The sequence below is a fragment of the Eleutherodactylus coqui genome, chromosome 4 (assembly GCF_035609145.1).
Source record: "Eleutherodactylus coqui strain aEleCoq1 chromosome 4, aEleCoq1.hap1, whole genome shotgun sequence".
NCBI classification, from domain to species: domain Eukaryota; kingdom Metazoa; phylum Chordata; class Amphibia; order Anura; family Eleutherodactylidae; genus Eleutherodactylus; species Eleutherodactylus coqui.
Window position 1 is genome coordinate 58,298,836 of NC_089840.1, and position 17,249 is coordinate 58,316,084.

The window sequence follows — 17,249 nt, forward strand, 5'->3', positions numbered from 1 at the left end:
TCCAGTGGACAATTTTATGGCAGTAGTATCCAACCAGTCATTTCAAAACGCCAATTTCGACCATGCCTGGATACTTTACAGCCTGTTGGGAGTTGAAGTTCACTGAAGAGCTGCAGGGTGTAGACCATTGGTTCATTGATGCCCGATTTTGCTCTCCGAAATGGTAGAATCACTTTCTTGAATTTTTGTTGGCTAACATAATAATGGCTGACTGTATGAATGTCTATAATTCAGCAGTGAAGTCGTTTCGGTAAGAGAGAAGGAAGTCCGGTGTATCGCCGGCACAGGTGCTTCCTGCTATGTGGTTTCGGTAGTCGCTGAGAATCAACAAGCCCCTTCCTTCACAACACTTTCTTCTTTACTGGGTGTGAGGTTTCATATACTATTACTGTGTATCTTATTTTGTTAATCATAGTTTACCTTTTTTGAGGTTATTTTGTGGTGTTTTTCACATTGACTGGTTTTCAACTTGTTAAACAATGTTGTATTGTGCAGCAAAGTACCTCGACTTTCAATGTCCGATCTGCCCAACGCCCGCCATACCATAACGGACTTGGATCATTTTTTAATCAATCATGTTCAGACGGGACTAAATTCTTATATATTGCTCTATTTGTTTGTTTATATTAGATACATTTTAGTACCGTTTTCGGTGTATTGCTTTGCCTTTATCCATGTTGTAGAAACAATCCCACCTATTTTCATTTTCAGGAAGGTTTTGGTGCTTTGGACTGGTTAGAAAACTAACACATTGGGGCAGATTTATTATCAAAAATGCACAAGTTTTCAGGCACAAAAACAGTCTAAGGGCGCCTACCCACTAGCGTTTTTTTTCACTGCGAAATTCGCAGGTTTTTTTTTCTGCAGGGGGTCTATGGGACTTGTAATGTAAAAATCGCGATCACGCAAAATCGCGATTTACCGCGATATCGAGATTTTGCGCGATCGCGATTTTAGCTCTGCATGTCCCATAGCCCAAAGACCCCTGCAGAAAAAAAAAAACCGCTGCGAATTTCGCAGTAAAAAAAACGCTAGTGGGTAGGCACCCTAAACCTATAATAAAGGCCAACACGCAAGATCTATGAAAATAGATATCTTTATTGTAATCAAATGCATATATCCATATCCATCATAAATGCAATATACATTGGAGATGATAGAGCTAGAATACAGCCTAAACTAGAGCTACCAAAACAGTGACCTTCCAGTAAGATGGAACAAAAGATGGCCACCTACAATGTGCAGAATACAAATGCATCAAATATGTATTCACTACATGACAAAGCACTGTAGAGGGGCGATGTATAATTAAATAGAATTAATTAACAAAGAACTGTTTGTATAATTAACGAATTGGTCAAAAAACAGGTAAAAGCCCCCAAAGTGTTTATAATATACATAGACACATACCCTTGGACATGGCAGATACAGGAGAAGGTCACAGATATGAATGAAAAGCGAACAATTTATGGTTCGTCGTTCAATGGTTGGCTGCGTTAACGCTGATTTATCATCCATTTTTGCTGGTTTTAATGATTTTTTGACTTTGGGGACGTCTACCTATCTATTTGACTGCAATAAAGATTGATATCTATTTTTAGAGATCTTATGTGTGGGTTTTGATTATACGTTTTTGCAGTTTTGGCTATACTCGCACTCCTATGTATACTTGGGAGTATCTTTTGTAGGTTGTACAAAAACGGTCTGGCATGGTTTACACCACATTTCTGATCCTTTTTGGAGACCCTTTTATTTTCATTGTGTTCAAGTTTGTTGTACTTTCAGCAGATCTCCAAAGTCACTTCCTAGACTTCATAGAGGCGTTTTTGTCTTATTGTTTGACAGATACTTGATAGTTTACTTGCATAGTCTGATTTATGTAAAATAAATTGACTCTCGATATGCCCATACACCACATTCTTTACTAAAAAGAAGTAGTGGTGTAAAGCAAGGGGGAGGGAAAATGGGGCAGCCTACAGTACTGGAAGAAGTCTTCATGATGTTCTGCGCCCAGATACAAAAGAAAAGTGTGTGTGTGTGTGTGTGTGTGTGTGTGTGTGTGTGTGTGTGTGTGTGTACTGTTGTAGTAATAATAATAAATGTGTTTCTTAAATCAGCCTAGGCAAACACGTATGTATGTATTTGTGTATGTAGAATACTACCTTCATAGGAAATAGCTAGCAGTTAAACGTGATCAACATCAGAATGTGTTAGAATCATGTGTTTGCCTCCCACACATGATTCTCACAGAGCAGTTGTGTATTCTGATTGGATAAGCTGCTCCCTCACAGATGACGCTATATGCTTCTCTGCAAATTCTTTCACTTTCGATACTTTACTAACATGTGAATTACCATATAATTGTATTAACCAAACCTGTATGAGCACAATAACTGTTATTTTGTGATGAAACGTTTGTCCATAAAAGCGATTTTGTATTCCTTTGAATAAATCAGAAGGGTATTAGAGAATGACTGATAACATGAGTCAGCTCAAATACATATTCATGCATGAAGCTTCTCATTATAACCAATTTGGAGCAGACTAGTGAAATCTCCTGGAATATGATTTATTCCCATAACATCATGTGTGTATATATAATTATAATATGTATATATACTAGTGCCCTAGTATAGGGGCTGTCTGGGGATGGTGCTTCATTACAGGGTGATCTTATCACAGCACAGGAGTCATTGACCACTTAGTATAAGCTTAGTATAAGGGGCCTTAGAGAATTGCACTATAATATACAGGAGTGTTAGGTGGAGAAGCATAGGTAAAATAAAATGCTGTGTTAAGCCACGCCCAAACCACATCCCCAAACAACTCCCCCTATTTTTTTTTTTTTACCTCGGCTGATATTTCTTGGTGAAAAAGGTGGTAACCCTCACCATAACTAGATATCAAATTAAGACTGCAACAACAAATTATAAACTATAACAAAATATACAATATAGTAAAATACAATCCAACACAGAAATAAATGTTAAAAAAACAAAACAACATCTTCACTACACAGCCAGATGGCAAAAACAGTAAAGAATGCATTTTAGGAGAACGGCCAACACTTGTACAATTGCGAAGACTCAAGGGGTGAACTGTCCTCTCTGTATCTGCCCTCACAGTGGCGAAGCGTGGAGTGACGGAGATTAACAGCTCTGTTTGTTTTCATTGAGAGAGCTGTGTATCTCAAAGAGCGGAAATCTATCACGAGAGCACCCCTGTGCCTGAAATCTCATGGCACACGACCAGCCCATCTGCTGACCCCATGTTCTTCATTCTCTGCAAGTCTAAACACAACTTAATGGTTTCCCTTCATCCATAAGCGCTCCTCAAATCAGCTGGATCTTCCTGTGCTCTGCCGAACTTTCAAAAGGCACAAATATGTGCTGCAAATCAAAGGAAGAGGTGGAATTTTATTACAAGTGATTATAGTATAGAGTCTATGGAGGCAACAACTGGCGGTATTGTCCACTTCTCTTCTACTCCACCTGTTGATTGATATTCTCTTAGGACAGCTTTTATGAGACCCAGGGTTGTCCCATAAAATCATTCGCCCCAGCAGTCACAATTCTACCTTTCCTTTGTTAGGATCAGAGAAAACGAGCAGTCATAGATGGCACCCCCTGCTTGCAGGTGATAGTACGAGCACAACTGCTGTACTCATTGTGGTCCAATGCGAATTCCCACCTGCACTCTCATTATCTTAGGCCATGTTCATATACTATAGGATTTGCTCACAAGTGTCTTTGAATGTATTGCCGGTAAGTTTGCATGCATGTAAATGGGTTTTCTAGTTTAAAAAAAACAGTGCTCACCTGTTCTTTGCCTCAGCAATCCAGCGCTCGCCCCTCTGCAGCCAATTCATGGCCGCAGCTTTCATAAGCCATACTCCAGGTATCATGGCTCCCGTTTCTGAGCAGTAATGGCAGTACTATGGCCACATAACTGCTGCAGCCACTGATTGGCTGCTGCAGACAGATGTTGTCCTCACAAACAAAAACTGGAAGATTGCTGGGGCAGAAAGCGGGTGAGTATTAGTTCTTTTTTTTTATCACACTTTCAGCTATTTTTTTCTTTCCTTACATCGAATAACCCCTTAAAGGGGTTCTGTCACTAAAAAAGAAAAATTCTATACTTATCTATTCCTCCCCCATCAGTCTACTTACCAGATCTTCACCTCCCTTATCTTCTCCTGTCTCCTGCAGTCCAGGGGATCACTTCACCTCCAGCTGCCTGATTCTTCTCCTCCCTGTGAGGTTACGTACATTTGGTTGGCAGTTTTCTGCCTGCCAACCAATAAATGTTACGTCACAGCTCACAGGTCAGCAGGGGGACTGCCTATCTTCTTCAGGGATCATTCAAGACAGCTATCTCTGAAATAGATTACAATTCCTTCCTAGGCAGTGAAGCTACAGCTCAGGAATGTGACCTTCACTGACCCAGCCGGAAGGAATTTGAGATATGCAGCCCTCATAGCAAGCTGGGCCCAGCCTGCAGTGAGCTGACCAGGGGCACTGGAGAAGCTCAACCAGGAGAAGATATGATAAGGAGACAGGGGAAGGAATAGGTAAGTTTTAGATAATTTTTTTTTTTTTAATGACAAAACCCCTTTAACATGCAGAATTAAATGCAAATTCCATAGCTCACAATAAAATGGAAATCCACAGAAAAAATGCTGAAAAACACCTGTATATGCATTTGTATAACTAAATGCATTTTACTGTACGAGAAAGAATATGGTAGACCCCAACCAATAGTAGATATAGAAGAGTCATTCTGATAAGTAGACTTTTTTTGGTCATTGTAGCCTGCAGTAGTCGGCATAATTGGAAAGTTGGTCATGACATGCAGACCAGTAGCTGTGGCCATGAACCATCAACATCCGTTTTGTCTGCCCAGCTTAAAGAACAAGGCAGAAACCAAGCATATTATCAGTCATTTTTCAATGGAGTTGTCATTGAAAAGGACGATCTATTAAAGGCGAGTTCCCATCTTGACTTTTTACGCTTGAGATGGGAAATCCCGACCCTCTGTTTTCGACCACCTCTTTGAAACAGCCAACCGCTTCAGCACAGTGCTGTTTGCGTAGCTGTTATTGAAGTGAGTAGGAGCTACAGAAACGGTGTAGCACAGCTTGTTATACTGTTTCCATACTACTTGAGTTAAGAAAACAGTGTATCGCGCTGTGCCATGCGGTCTTCGTACCTCTTATTTACATCAACTTACTAATCACAGTAAAAAGCGCCTTCGTGAGGGAGGCCTTATTCAAACAAGCATGTCCGATTCTGGTCCATTAAAAACTGACTGATTTTAATGTGTGTGTGTATGTCCACGCTGCACGTATTTTTTTTTTTACGCTTTTCACTTCCATGTGTCATCACTTTTTTTTTTTCCTGGTGAGCAAAAAAAAGGGAAGGGGTCCTAATTTTTTATTTCTAGGAATAAACTGTGAAAAACTTCTTGCACAGATGATGTTATCCATAAGTGTGTGTGCTCCCTTTTTTTGTTTTTTCTTTTGCTCGTCCATTGACTTGTCTGAGAAATCAGACCTTAATAGAACATGGTGTGATTATATATAAATATGGCACACAGACGTGAAAATCACCCGTGTGAATAAGCCTATACAGAGACCCTAATCATGATCAATGCATTCGATCACAGATCTCTGGACACATTTGTATACAAACCTACATATAAATGATAGTACCACCTCATTCTATTAGCTTCAGTGTTCTACTGCTTTGAGACGCACTCATTATGTCTCACTGATTGCATTGTGACTCAACACATTCCGCATGTAGACTCAACACATTCCGCATGTAGAAAGAGACGTGTCCATCAGTGCTGAAAAAATATCTTTAGAGTCACCACCATGGCTGACCTGCAACCTGCTGTAGTTATAGATAACGGATCAGGAATGATAAAAATAGGAACTTCAGGAAATAAAGAACCATGCTTCATTTACCCCAACCTCATTGGTCGAGCCAAAGCAAAGCCTGTAATGATCGGAGCAGGACAGAAAGATTTCTATGTAGGAGAGGAAGCTCAAACAAAAAGAGGGATTCTTTCTGTTAATTATCCTGTGGAACGTGGAGTTATCACATCTTGGGAAGACATGGAACTGATCTGGAAATATGCCTATAACTACCACTTAAAGATGAATCCATCAGAAAGACCAGCGCTCATTACTGAGCCACCCCTCAACCCACTTTCCATTCGCGAAAAGATGGTAGAGATATTTTTTGACACATTTGGAGTACCAGCCATGTACGTTGTTATCCAAGGCGTATTGGCTCTTTTTTCTGTTGGCCGTGTAACTGGATGCGTTTTGGATATTGGACACGGCGTGACACATTCTGTGCCCATATATGAGGGATACTGTATCCCGCATGCAGTCTTAAGACTTGATCTTGCAGGACATGATCTCACCGAATACCTCATGAGATTGTTGAGGGAAAGAGGCGTCTCCTTAGTCACTTCATCAGAACTGGAGATTGTAAGAGACATCAAGGAGAAGCTGTGCTATGTAGCTGAAGATGTAGATGTTGAACTAAGAAAAAAGCCCCAGGAAGTGGAAGATGAATACAAACTTCCTGATGGAAATGTAATTAAGGTTCACAACCAGAGGTTTCGATGCCCTGAAGCCCTCTTTGTACCAGCTAACGTTGGCATGGAAGCTCCAGGTATTGACAAACTCCTCTTCCACACGATCACGAAGTGTGATATTGATATCAGGAGAACCTTATACTCAAATATTCTTTTGTCCGGAGGGTCGAGCCTTTTCACCGGAACTGGCTTGAGACTGGCCAAAGAACTTACAAAGATGGCTCCTGCTGACTGTCAAGTCAAAGTCACCGCTCCCCATGAACCCATGCTGGCTACATGGATGGGAGGATCTATTGTTTCATCGCTCTCTGCTTTCCAGAAAATGTGGGTAACCAAGTCAGACTTCCAGGAAATAGGTCCAAACATTGTCCATAGGAAGTGTTTCTAAGTGATGGTGGGAGCCCAGTTAATAAACATTATCATCTATATTGTTAATTGTTCTGGTTATACTCGTAGTAATTCAGGGATGCATTATACTATGTTCAGACGGCAGAATCTGCCTCAGATTTTTTTTCATGCAAGAGCCGTCTCAAATTTCTTATTTGTCGATGGCTCACATTTAATCCCAACGATTGTCCTTTCCTTTTTACTTGTCCTGTTGGGTTTTGTGTTTATACGAGACGACAGTCGCATAGAATTGCTCTTCTGGGTAATCATTCGGACAACTATCAGCCAGTGTAAAAGTGCCCTAATTGTGAATAGACCATTACTAAGCAGAGCTACAAAGAGTGCTCTCATTCTGCAGGACCCAACCTTTCTGTGCATTGCATGAACAGCTAGTCCGGATCTCCATAGCCAGCATGCAATGCTTCTATGACTCTGTGGTGGAGCTATAGATAAACTGAACACTTTCAGACCAGTTTCAAACTTAGATTACAGCAGATCCCTAGTAATCTTATGCATTTTGATAAACTTTTTGTTTGGGGCGGGGCTTTTCTTGTAAAAAAAAAAAAAATGTCCGAAATGAGCAAACCCCTTTCATTCCCTTAGTAATATAGACCGAAAACTTCTGCCACTGTGAGGCCACATGGCATTGAGAAAGTGGACCGAGATCTGGAAAATTACTAGGAAACCATACTGCTTTTTCCCACCAGAAAATATTGCCCCCTGCAGCGGTAACAGAAAGTGCGATTAGTCTGTGACCGATAAGGGAACAGTAGCAGTTATTTACTTTTTAAAATCTTTCTGTTTATGGAACTTTCATAATTAATTGGCTTCCCTGATAACAGAATTACAGTGACCCTGTGTTGTCCGGACTATGTAATACGGTGTCATTCTGCAGACAGAAAGCGGTATCCATTATCCAAGAACTCCGCAGAGCCAATGTACAGGACCCCTTTATTACACTGAGATAAGTGCCTATAATCTGAGTCAGACAGGTAACATTTTATAAAGATCGGCTTGTTTACTCGGAGCTTGCGCCATGCTTTTATCAAGCTGACGGTGATCTTGCCAAGGAAAATCAATCACTTGTTACTTTTGGCATGGACCCAGCTTATTTATTAACCACATCCTGACCTCCGCCTGTCTACTATTGTGATTAAATTCTACCCACCCTGACATTTTGTCTGTCCAAATACAGTTACTGTTTGCCACCTTGGTACCATGAAAAGGTGGGTCCAGTCTATCTACATGTCAGTTGATGCTAATGTAGACTACTCCAGGGGTAGTGATCTCAGGGTCTATCTGGGAAAGTCTACATACCTCCTTTTAGACTCTGCTCCCAGGTTTAGCCCTACATCAAATCTGGTGGTGGCATAATGGGTCCATACTGTTTCCCAAAAAACGCTTGTCAGTACTATAACTATGGTGACTGTCTCATCATGTGGTACTGGGGTGAAGGACCCTCGCTCTAGACATAGGTGTACGATCCACTTGGCCTGCATTCTGGAGAAAAGTGTTGGTCCCAGGTCTCATACCTACATTATCCTACCAAAAGTAATTGGAGACCTGAGCTAGAGGCAAAATTTTTATTTCCATATGTTAATACATAGTGGGGCTCCTTTGGCTCTAATGACATCGGATACTCTCTGTGGCATACTTTCTACTAATTTCTGATACACTTCAGCTGTTTTTTTCCCCCTTCATTCATCCTGATAATGTCTGTCAACTTCTCTCAAAGAAGATGGACACACTTCATATTTCCTGATTCGACGTTCCAATTTATCCCAAAGATGTTCACTAGGGTTAAGGTTAGGAATCTGCAGGCCAGTCCAATGGTGGAACATCCAAATCCTCAAACCAATGTAAAACCATGTTGGAGTTGTGACGAGGCGCGTTGACTTGTTGGAAGTATTGTTGACCATTCTCAGAGTATTGCCACATTGTCGGCAGCACATTATTGTCCAGAATGCCAGGGTACACCTCCATGTTCATGGTTCTTGTCACTACAGCTAACGGACCAAGACCATGCCACGTAACATATTCCTGGACCATAACGAAACCTCTGCCGTTCCTAACTATGGGCACAACACACACAAGCAAAAGGCATTCCCCAGGAATCCTCCACACCCAGGTACAGCCATCTGATATGAATATGGAGTAGTGTGAGTTGTCACTCCATAGAATGTTCTTCCATTGCTCAATTGTCCTGTGAAGATGCTCATTGCACCATTGTAGACGGGTTGATGCATTGCAGTTCATGATGGATGGCTTGTGTCCAGTGGCATAACCCGTGTAGCTAATAGTGTGCAGTGCCCCTCACCAACTATGCCTGACACCTCCAAGAGTCTGCATCTTCTGTAGTATGGTTTAAGACACGTGGCATGCTAATAAGACACGATCCATTCTACTAATAGGGATATCCAAATGCTTTTGGTAGGATAGTGACATTCTGTGGATATGCCAAGTGTCTGATGAGAATTCCCCTTTAAGCCTCACCAATTTCTACAGCTTTTAAAGCATCATTTGCTGATTCGTCGTGGTTAAAAATATTAAGACGTAAAAATTCTGAAATCTTTGGGCATCTTGAGCCTCGGTTCCAAATAGCAGAAAGAAATCCTCCAAGTGTCTCTTGAGCCAGCAAACAGTCTTTGCATTCTTGCTTCAGGAATGTTTCTAGCTCAGAGAAGTGCTTTTGTCTGCCTGCATGCACAGCGTGTTTGAGATCTGCCCACAGACTTTCAATAATCAGGTCAGGGGACTTTGAGAGCCATTTTAAAACCTTAATTGTTTTGTTTCTAGAAGAGCCTAGGGGCGATTTCACACACAGGCTTTTTATATGGAGAAGAAACACAGTTTTGTTGTAGTTTTTGTTAGTTTTTTGAGTCAGTCAGAAGTGGATCCAGCAGGAAGGAGAAGTAGAAGTCCTTCCTCTTATATTTCCCATTCCTTTTTAATCCACTTCTGGCTTTGGTTTAAAAAAACACATAGAGCAACAACTTTTTTCTAAGACGGGCTCACACGACCATAAGCGTAAAACGCTACAGGGATCAGGCAGTGTTTTTGCAGCTGTGGAGACTGCCATGACCCTGTATACTGCTGCGTATGGCGGCGACGTTGTACTGCACATGACTGCGTACGCACGCTGTCATGCACAGTACACCTGATTTTTTTATTTTGTTTAGATTTCCCACACCGTTGCCAAGCACTTGACAAATGTTGCAGGGATCACGTGGGTTGTTTATCCGCATGCCCGCTGCAGCCAGTAGAATGCCCTATTGGAATGTCACTCATGGTATAGAAGCCCACATGACAGGCTTAAAGGATGTCACCTGCCAGATGACTCGATGGTAACCCGGCGCTGCAGTGAGTATGTTTATTTTAGACCGTTTTGGGCACAGGGGACCCAAAACTCTATAACATAAGTCAATAACTGGTTGATTGTCCTCTGATGGAATAACGGGCCGGTGTGCTGCTTTCATTCCCGTGCACTTCTGTTCTTGAGTCATGGTTCCTGGAAGAGAAAGTTGGGATTTTTTTTGATTTTCTTCATTGAGAAGTTGCTGTTTATGAAAGTTTATGGTTCGAACAAGAAAAATTATCGTCCTCCTTCTGCCCTGTCGCAAACCTGCTTTGCACCACACCTGGCTAGACCTGTGACGGAGCCTTTGCCCGAAGGTTTCGATTCCAGTGATGCCCTGCCTTATTTACTGGAGAGCCCCGGGGTCTCCCCTACTTGGAGCGCATGGGTGAACCTGGTAGAAGACTCTTATCCCAAAACCTGGAGACCTCCATTAAATATTCCCTACAATAGCTGCTGCAGGGAGAATACCTGGCTGGCCACTGCTACCCTCTTCAATCTGTTTGTCCCCCACTGTGTGTTTCTAATGAGACAACCCCCTTAATGGTAATTTCAGGTTACTGCTATTTTTATATAGCCATTTCCTAATCTGTGCAGATCTACAACCATCTGGACATCTTCACTTGTGTCTATCCTTATGTTTATACCCCAGGGGAACATAAAACTGATCTTTTTTTTTTCCCTACAGGGTAACCATCTGAATCCTATTTAGGGCTGCCAATAATTGTACCCATATGTTTTTTGAAAATGATATACTATTTAACAATACTCTTTTAGGAATGATGTTGGCTACATAAATGGTTAGTAATTTCAGCTAGCACTTCTGAGGAACTTTTGACTCTTCTATTGATTGTTTCTATAATTTTTATATTCGTTTCTTAAGAGGTGCCAATAATTCCCGAGTGGATTGTGTGTGCCGTGCTTTCGTAAACTTGCAAGACTTGTTTTCTATGAAGCAGATAACTCTGGAATTACTTTTGTCTTGCATAGTAACCTAATTTAGACACAGAAGAGAACTTCTATTGTTTGCATTCTAAAAATATGCGCTCTGCGACAAAAGTATTTTATTTGCCTTGGCGGTTGGCACCCATATGACTCTTAATGGTTGAGCGCGTGCCCCTCACAAGTACAGTCTCGCATGCAAAGTTACTTTTAGGGCGCAGTCCTATATACTGTCAGATTAACCCTTTCCAATCCAATTTGTTTCCTGGTTTTCCTTGGAGGCTTACTCTTTTTCTGCCATTATACAACGGCGCTATATACTGACTAAAGCCAGTACTGCATGAGGTGGCACGTTGAATAGGCTCTGACAGCAGTGAGGCTGGCAATATACAGTAAGAGAACACCGACGGACGTCTTCCAACATCGGAGCTGTACAGCCTTAAATCATAATGTCTTCAGACGTCAGACAGTGGATTGGAAAGGGTTAATGCCATAGTCTATTTTGGCTGATATGTTTGGTCAGCTAATGTAAACTTCGAGTCTGTTTGTGTGCGAAGCAAAGCTGTAAATTTCACTGCTGGAAGATATTTCCATAAGTAAATCTGCCGGGAGCTTTCTGCAGCCAGGTCTGTCATCAAAATGCTGCTAATTATGGCAAATACCTTACGTTAGATTATACTCGTTTATTGCATTGCATGAAATTAAAAAAAGTAAATAGGATTTGATCAAACTTTATATCAGCCTGTATGGAGTAATGACATATCGTCCATTGTACATTGAACAGAAATGACTCCTAATTACCGATGTCCTAACTTCAACCACAAACTCTTACTGGAGGGGATTTTTAATTATATGTTAAAATAAAAAACATATGTAATTGTAGTTGCAATCAAAATGAGACACCCCATAACAAATTTATATATTTTTTTTGCCAAATTCTACTAACTTTCAACTGTTCAAAAAAAAAAAACCATTGAAACAAGAACTTAATTTGAAATTTAAATAGATCAACACAACTAATATGACAAACGGTTTCTCCAAATTCATCACAAAATGCCACTTTTAGCAATTACTGCAGTCTCTGGGTTATTAACCCTCTTCATGACAAGCATCTTTAGTACTTAGTAGAGCTTCTTTTGCTGTTATGACTTGTTGTAAACGTGATGCATGGCCAGACATCAGCTTCTGACAGCGTTCCTGAGGAATCTTGGCCCATTCTTCATGGGCAATGGTCTCCAGATCACTTATATTCTTGGCTTTGCATGCTTCAACTTCTTTCAAATCCAACCAAAGATTTTCTATGAGGATTCAAATTAGGCGACTGTGATGGCCACTCCAGAATCTTTCAGGACAACTTATGAAACCAAGCCTTGGTGGACTTTGAGGTATGCTTGAGTTCATTGTCCTATTGAAGGTCCAACGACGCCTAAGCTTTAGCTTCCTCTTTGAAGACATGATGTTTTCTCCTAGGATTTCCTCATACTTGGTTGAATCCATCTTGCCCTCCACATGCTGCAGGTTTCCAGTGTTGGAAGAAGCATAACAGCCCCAGAGCATCACTGGGCCCCCGCCAAGCTTCTCTCGAGGGTGTTCTTCACAGCGTATGCTTTATTCTTCCTCCTCCAAACATACCGCTGATCCATAGGCCTGAAAAGTCCCAGTTTAGCTTCATTGCTCCACAGAATAGAATCCCAAAACTTCTGTGGCTTATTTATATGGTCTGAGCTTACTGAAGCTGACTTTTCTTTGGCTTTTGGATCAGTAGATTTGTACGTCTTGGAGTTTGGTCATGAAGACCTTCTACATTTAGTGCGCCTTAGTGTGCAGTTGGAAACCTCAGTGCCCGCTGCCACCAAATCTTCCTGCAAATCCAGATCTTATTCTGCCATAAAATGCCTTTCCTCACAAGCCAGATTGACAACCTGCACAAAACTGAACAACATGGCTGCAACATAGTCACTGGGTTGGATTCTGCACGCATGTGCCTCCAGCGGAATATGATTATGCCCACGGCCAGGGACCCTGCTTACTTGTCCAGGTCTTCTTTTTTCTTTACTGTGGACATGTGAGAAAGTGCCAGCCAGCGCACATACGCGGTACTTTTTTTTTTTTTTTTCAAACTCCTGCTTTCCGCGGGCCGTGGATTGGATAGCTTCCATTGACTTCAAGCCATCCGTGCTCGCTCATCTTTAACCCTAAGCCATTGCAAACAGCTGGGTCAGGCTGGTGGGGGGCCAGAACTTGAGAGAGGTGCAGGTCCCAAAGATGAGTTTCTTGGATATGCCATAAAGTCCCAATTTGGAATACCCATTTAACTATCCTGCTTTGTTCAACCATTTGTTTTATCAATGTGGGCTTACATTTCTGTACTATTGTTATATCTTGCATTAGTTTCCCTGGTATTGAGCATGCACGCTCTCTTCCATTGGTAAATATACATTTATTTTATTGAATTCTGTATCTTAAAAAATATCTGGATTGTTGTTTCCTGTAGTTGGAATCTGAACAAAATTCAGAAGCAGCAGCTTGCAGTAACCCAAATTTATGGCTTAGAGATGGATGCCAGGAGTGATATACATACTGAATACTTTACTTGGTAAGCTTATTCATAAATTCTTGGTTGTCGAGTTGCTTTCGCTTGGAGAGTGAATTGAAGTTCTAGTTCTGATTTCCCTTCCAGTTGTAAAGACATCTAACACTTATAGAATGATATGTTAATGTTCCTGCATATGTAAGGCAGTGGTTAGTGGGTTTCCCCTATAAGAATGATTGCAAAATGTTTTGGTGAAACAGATGACTTTATTTTCTGCACAAGAGTGGCAAAGGCTCTTGATGGTTGCAATCACTTGGAGTGGCACAGTCTGCCTGATGGTTACTAGATCGTACAAAACATTTTAACACTGTAAATATAAACTCCTTAAAGGGGTTGTCTCGCGGCAAACATCAAAATTTTATATTACCCCATTCCCCCTGTCACCCCCCTGGCATAAAATAGCAATTTAAAGCGGTTTTTAAACCGCTTGCTACTCACCGATCCGACGAAATAAGGAGTTATAAAAATCTTCTCCCTAAGATGACCGCGGTCCTTTCCCAGGGATGCACTGCGGTTTTCTCCCATGGTGCACTGCGGGTCTTCTCCCATGCTGCACCATGAGCTCTGTGCGTTCCATTGCCGATTCCAGCCTCCTGATTGGCTGGAATCGGCACACGTGACGGGGCGGAGCTACAATGACGACGCGGTGACCAACTCTCCGGCACGAGCGGCCCCATTCACCAGGCAGAAGCACGGACTGCGCAAGCGCGCCTAAAAATGCCAGAAGACATCAGAATTAGACGGATCCATGGCGACGGGGACGCTAGCAACGGAGCAGGTAAGTGAATAACTTCTGTATGGCTCATATTTAATGCACGATGTACATTACAAAGTGCATTAATATGGCCATACAGAAGTGTATAACCCCACTTGTTGCCGCGAGACAACCCCTTTAAGTCACTTAGGGGGGAATCTCACCAAATATCCATAATACAACTCTTATACTATGACAAGCTTGGATACAGTGGCTTTGTTGTACTGTGCCTCTAAATAATACGATCACCAAGTAATGTAGTCAGATACCAGTTCTACGTAGTTTTAGTGATTGTGTTCTCTGATTGGAGTCATTTGTACTTGTTTTTCCTGTCTACCTGGGCCCAGACTGTCGTGAAGGCTTTTTTGAGCCACAACTCTCCATGTCCTGCTGCTCCTGTAATGCCCGCCTGTGTCCTTCCATAGTATTAGTGCTTCCTTTGTGGCTCCAGAAAATAATAGTGCTTTCTCTGTCACCATAAAGTAATAATAACATTTTTATGGCCCCACTTACTAATAGTACCCATTCTGTGCCCCAAATTAGTAATGGGGTCCCCTCTTTAGCCTCAGATAGTAATGGAGTCTTCTCTGTGGCCCTAATTAGTAATCGGGCCTTTTCTCTGCTTAAATTAGTAATACAGTCTCCTCTGTGTCCTAATTAGTAATAGGGTCCCCTTTGTTGCCCTGGGACTTCAGCAAGCAGTAAAGTCCTCATTATTCACATACTACTGCTGTCTGACACTGCACGCTCTGTTCATCACCTGACTCCCCACCCCTTCTCCTGCTATAGACGTTCAGTGTATGCACGAGATGGGGAGAAGTCAGGTTATGTTCTGCACGAAGCGAGTAATTATGGTTCTGCTGCCGACCAGAGTTTCAGGAGAGAGGGCTCAGCAAATTGGTCATTGGTTGGGATGGAGGGCAGGGCCATCTGGCCCTGGGTTCCCCTGCCCCACGAGTCTCATTTTGGGGTAAATATGACTTTTTGATAACGTTTTATTCATTATTTTTTACATTTTGTTTTTGCTTTTAGAACTATTGCCCCAAAAATGCAGTTATATCTTTTTATATATTTTTGACATGTCTTCTGTAGGAAATTCCTTCTGTAAGAAAAATAATTCTATACACTCTTTGTAAAAAAAATAAATAAAGATAGATAGAGATATCTAAATAATCTCAAGCACATAGAAGAAGTTGTTGTGTTGCTGCTAAATTCGCATTGCAGTTACATCTCAGGCAGATATGCAAATGATTAGAGTTGTGGCGTGATTAGATGAATGGTCTTGCCACCTGAGGCCCTAAAAGGGATTCCAACCTTGGCCTATAAAAGGCTCTCATAGACTACTTGTGTGTAGTGGACCTCTATTTCTGCTTAGGAATAGATTGTTGACCACTAGAAGCCTCCACTATGCAATCAGAGATTTCACCCAGTTGTCAAAGTTTGAGAGAGGGCGCGTTATTGGGATATGAGAAGCTCGACGGTTGTAATGATGTATTCTGACTAGATTGTTAGAAGCTTTTGGGAACAGTGGGTCTGTAAAGGCACTTGGACAAGGCGAGCGGACTCTGGATGTCCTCAACAGACCTAGAGTAGAGCGGATGGTCTAACAAGCATGAGCAGCTCTAACTGTTTCGTTGTTCATCATCCAAAGACAGTTGGCATAATCATTACAGGCTCCTGTGTCTGTCGGAACCATTTCCAAGCACTTCGCTGAAGGACACTTGGTCTTACAGGGGCCATTACATATACTGCCTTTGACACCCACCATTGCCTCGGTTTGCAGTGGTGTCGTGAATGATAAAACTAGACTAGAATAGAGTAGAAGTGTTGTCTTCAGCAACGGATTGAGATTTAATTTGGGCACTGACAACGGCCGTGTTTGTGTCTGGAGACCTCAGGGTGAGCGCCTCAATCCTGCCTTTGCTGTGGAGTGCCGCACTGCCTCCACTGCTGGTCTGATGGTCTGGGGGGGGGGGGGGGGCATCACATACGACAGTCGGTCACCCCTAGTAGTGGTAGGAAAGAAATTGCAATACATGGGGAGCCTTTGCTAGAATGTGGGCTGCCATGTGCACCCCTCAAACTCCCCCCCCCCCCCCCCGACACCCCCCCAACTGACTGTTTGGATGTGCTGTCAACTTTGACTGTGCCATCTAAATAGTAAACGGCAACAATCGGAGCTAACACTGATCTCTGCCATTGCAGGCAGGTATTAGCTGTCAGAAACAGCCGTCACCCACCAGGTATTGAGCCTTCTCTGTATTCCACCCACCATATATTTATAGCACATAGTCCTTACGGGGTTAAAGTGGTTTTGTCTCTGACATTTATCGCCTATCCACTGGAGACCGGGGTGCAGCCTTTGGAACCTCCACCGATCAATAGAATAGGCAACACTGGTCCTTCCTCTTGTGGGTTGGGTAGAGTAAGAAAAGATGAATTGTTACACCAGGCCAAGCACATGCGTCACATCTAATATACATTATGGCATATCTTCTGACATCTGCACATATATGGCTAGTCTCTGTTGGTTGTCCTATAGCAGATCTCCTCAGCTTACCTTTATAATGTTATAACTATATTACGATGAAGGGGTAATCCTTATAACT

The 17,249-nt window shown here is 42.0% G+C and overlaps 2 protein-coding genes across 3 annotated transcripts in view; both read left to right on the forward strand.

The window, feature by feature from the left end:
* The window catches only part of ZSWIM7 (zinc finger SWIM-type containing 7), a 97,946-nt gene that overhangs the window by 53,164 nt on the left and 27,533 nt on the right, over positions 1-17,249 (forward strand). The window lies entirely within an intron of this gene.
* Positions 5,876-6,997, forward strand: LOC136625381 (actin-1-like). The gene has a single exon (XM_066599527.1). It carries the CDS (start codon positions 5,876-5,878, stop codon positions 6,995-6,997), a length of 1,122 nt encoding a protein of 373 aa, XP_066455624.1.

Coding starts and splice junctions, on each gene's coding strand:
- LOC136625381 (XM_066599527.1), top strand. CDS start 5,876: ATGGCTGACCTGCAACCTGCTGTAGTTATAGATAACGGATCAGGAATG.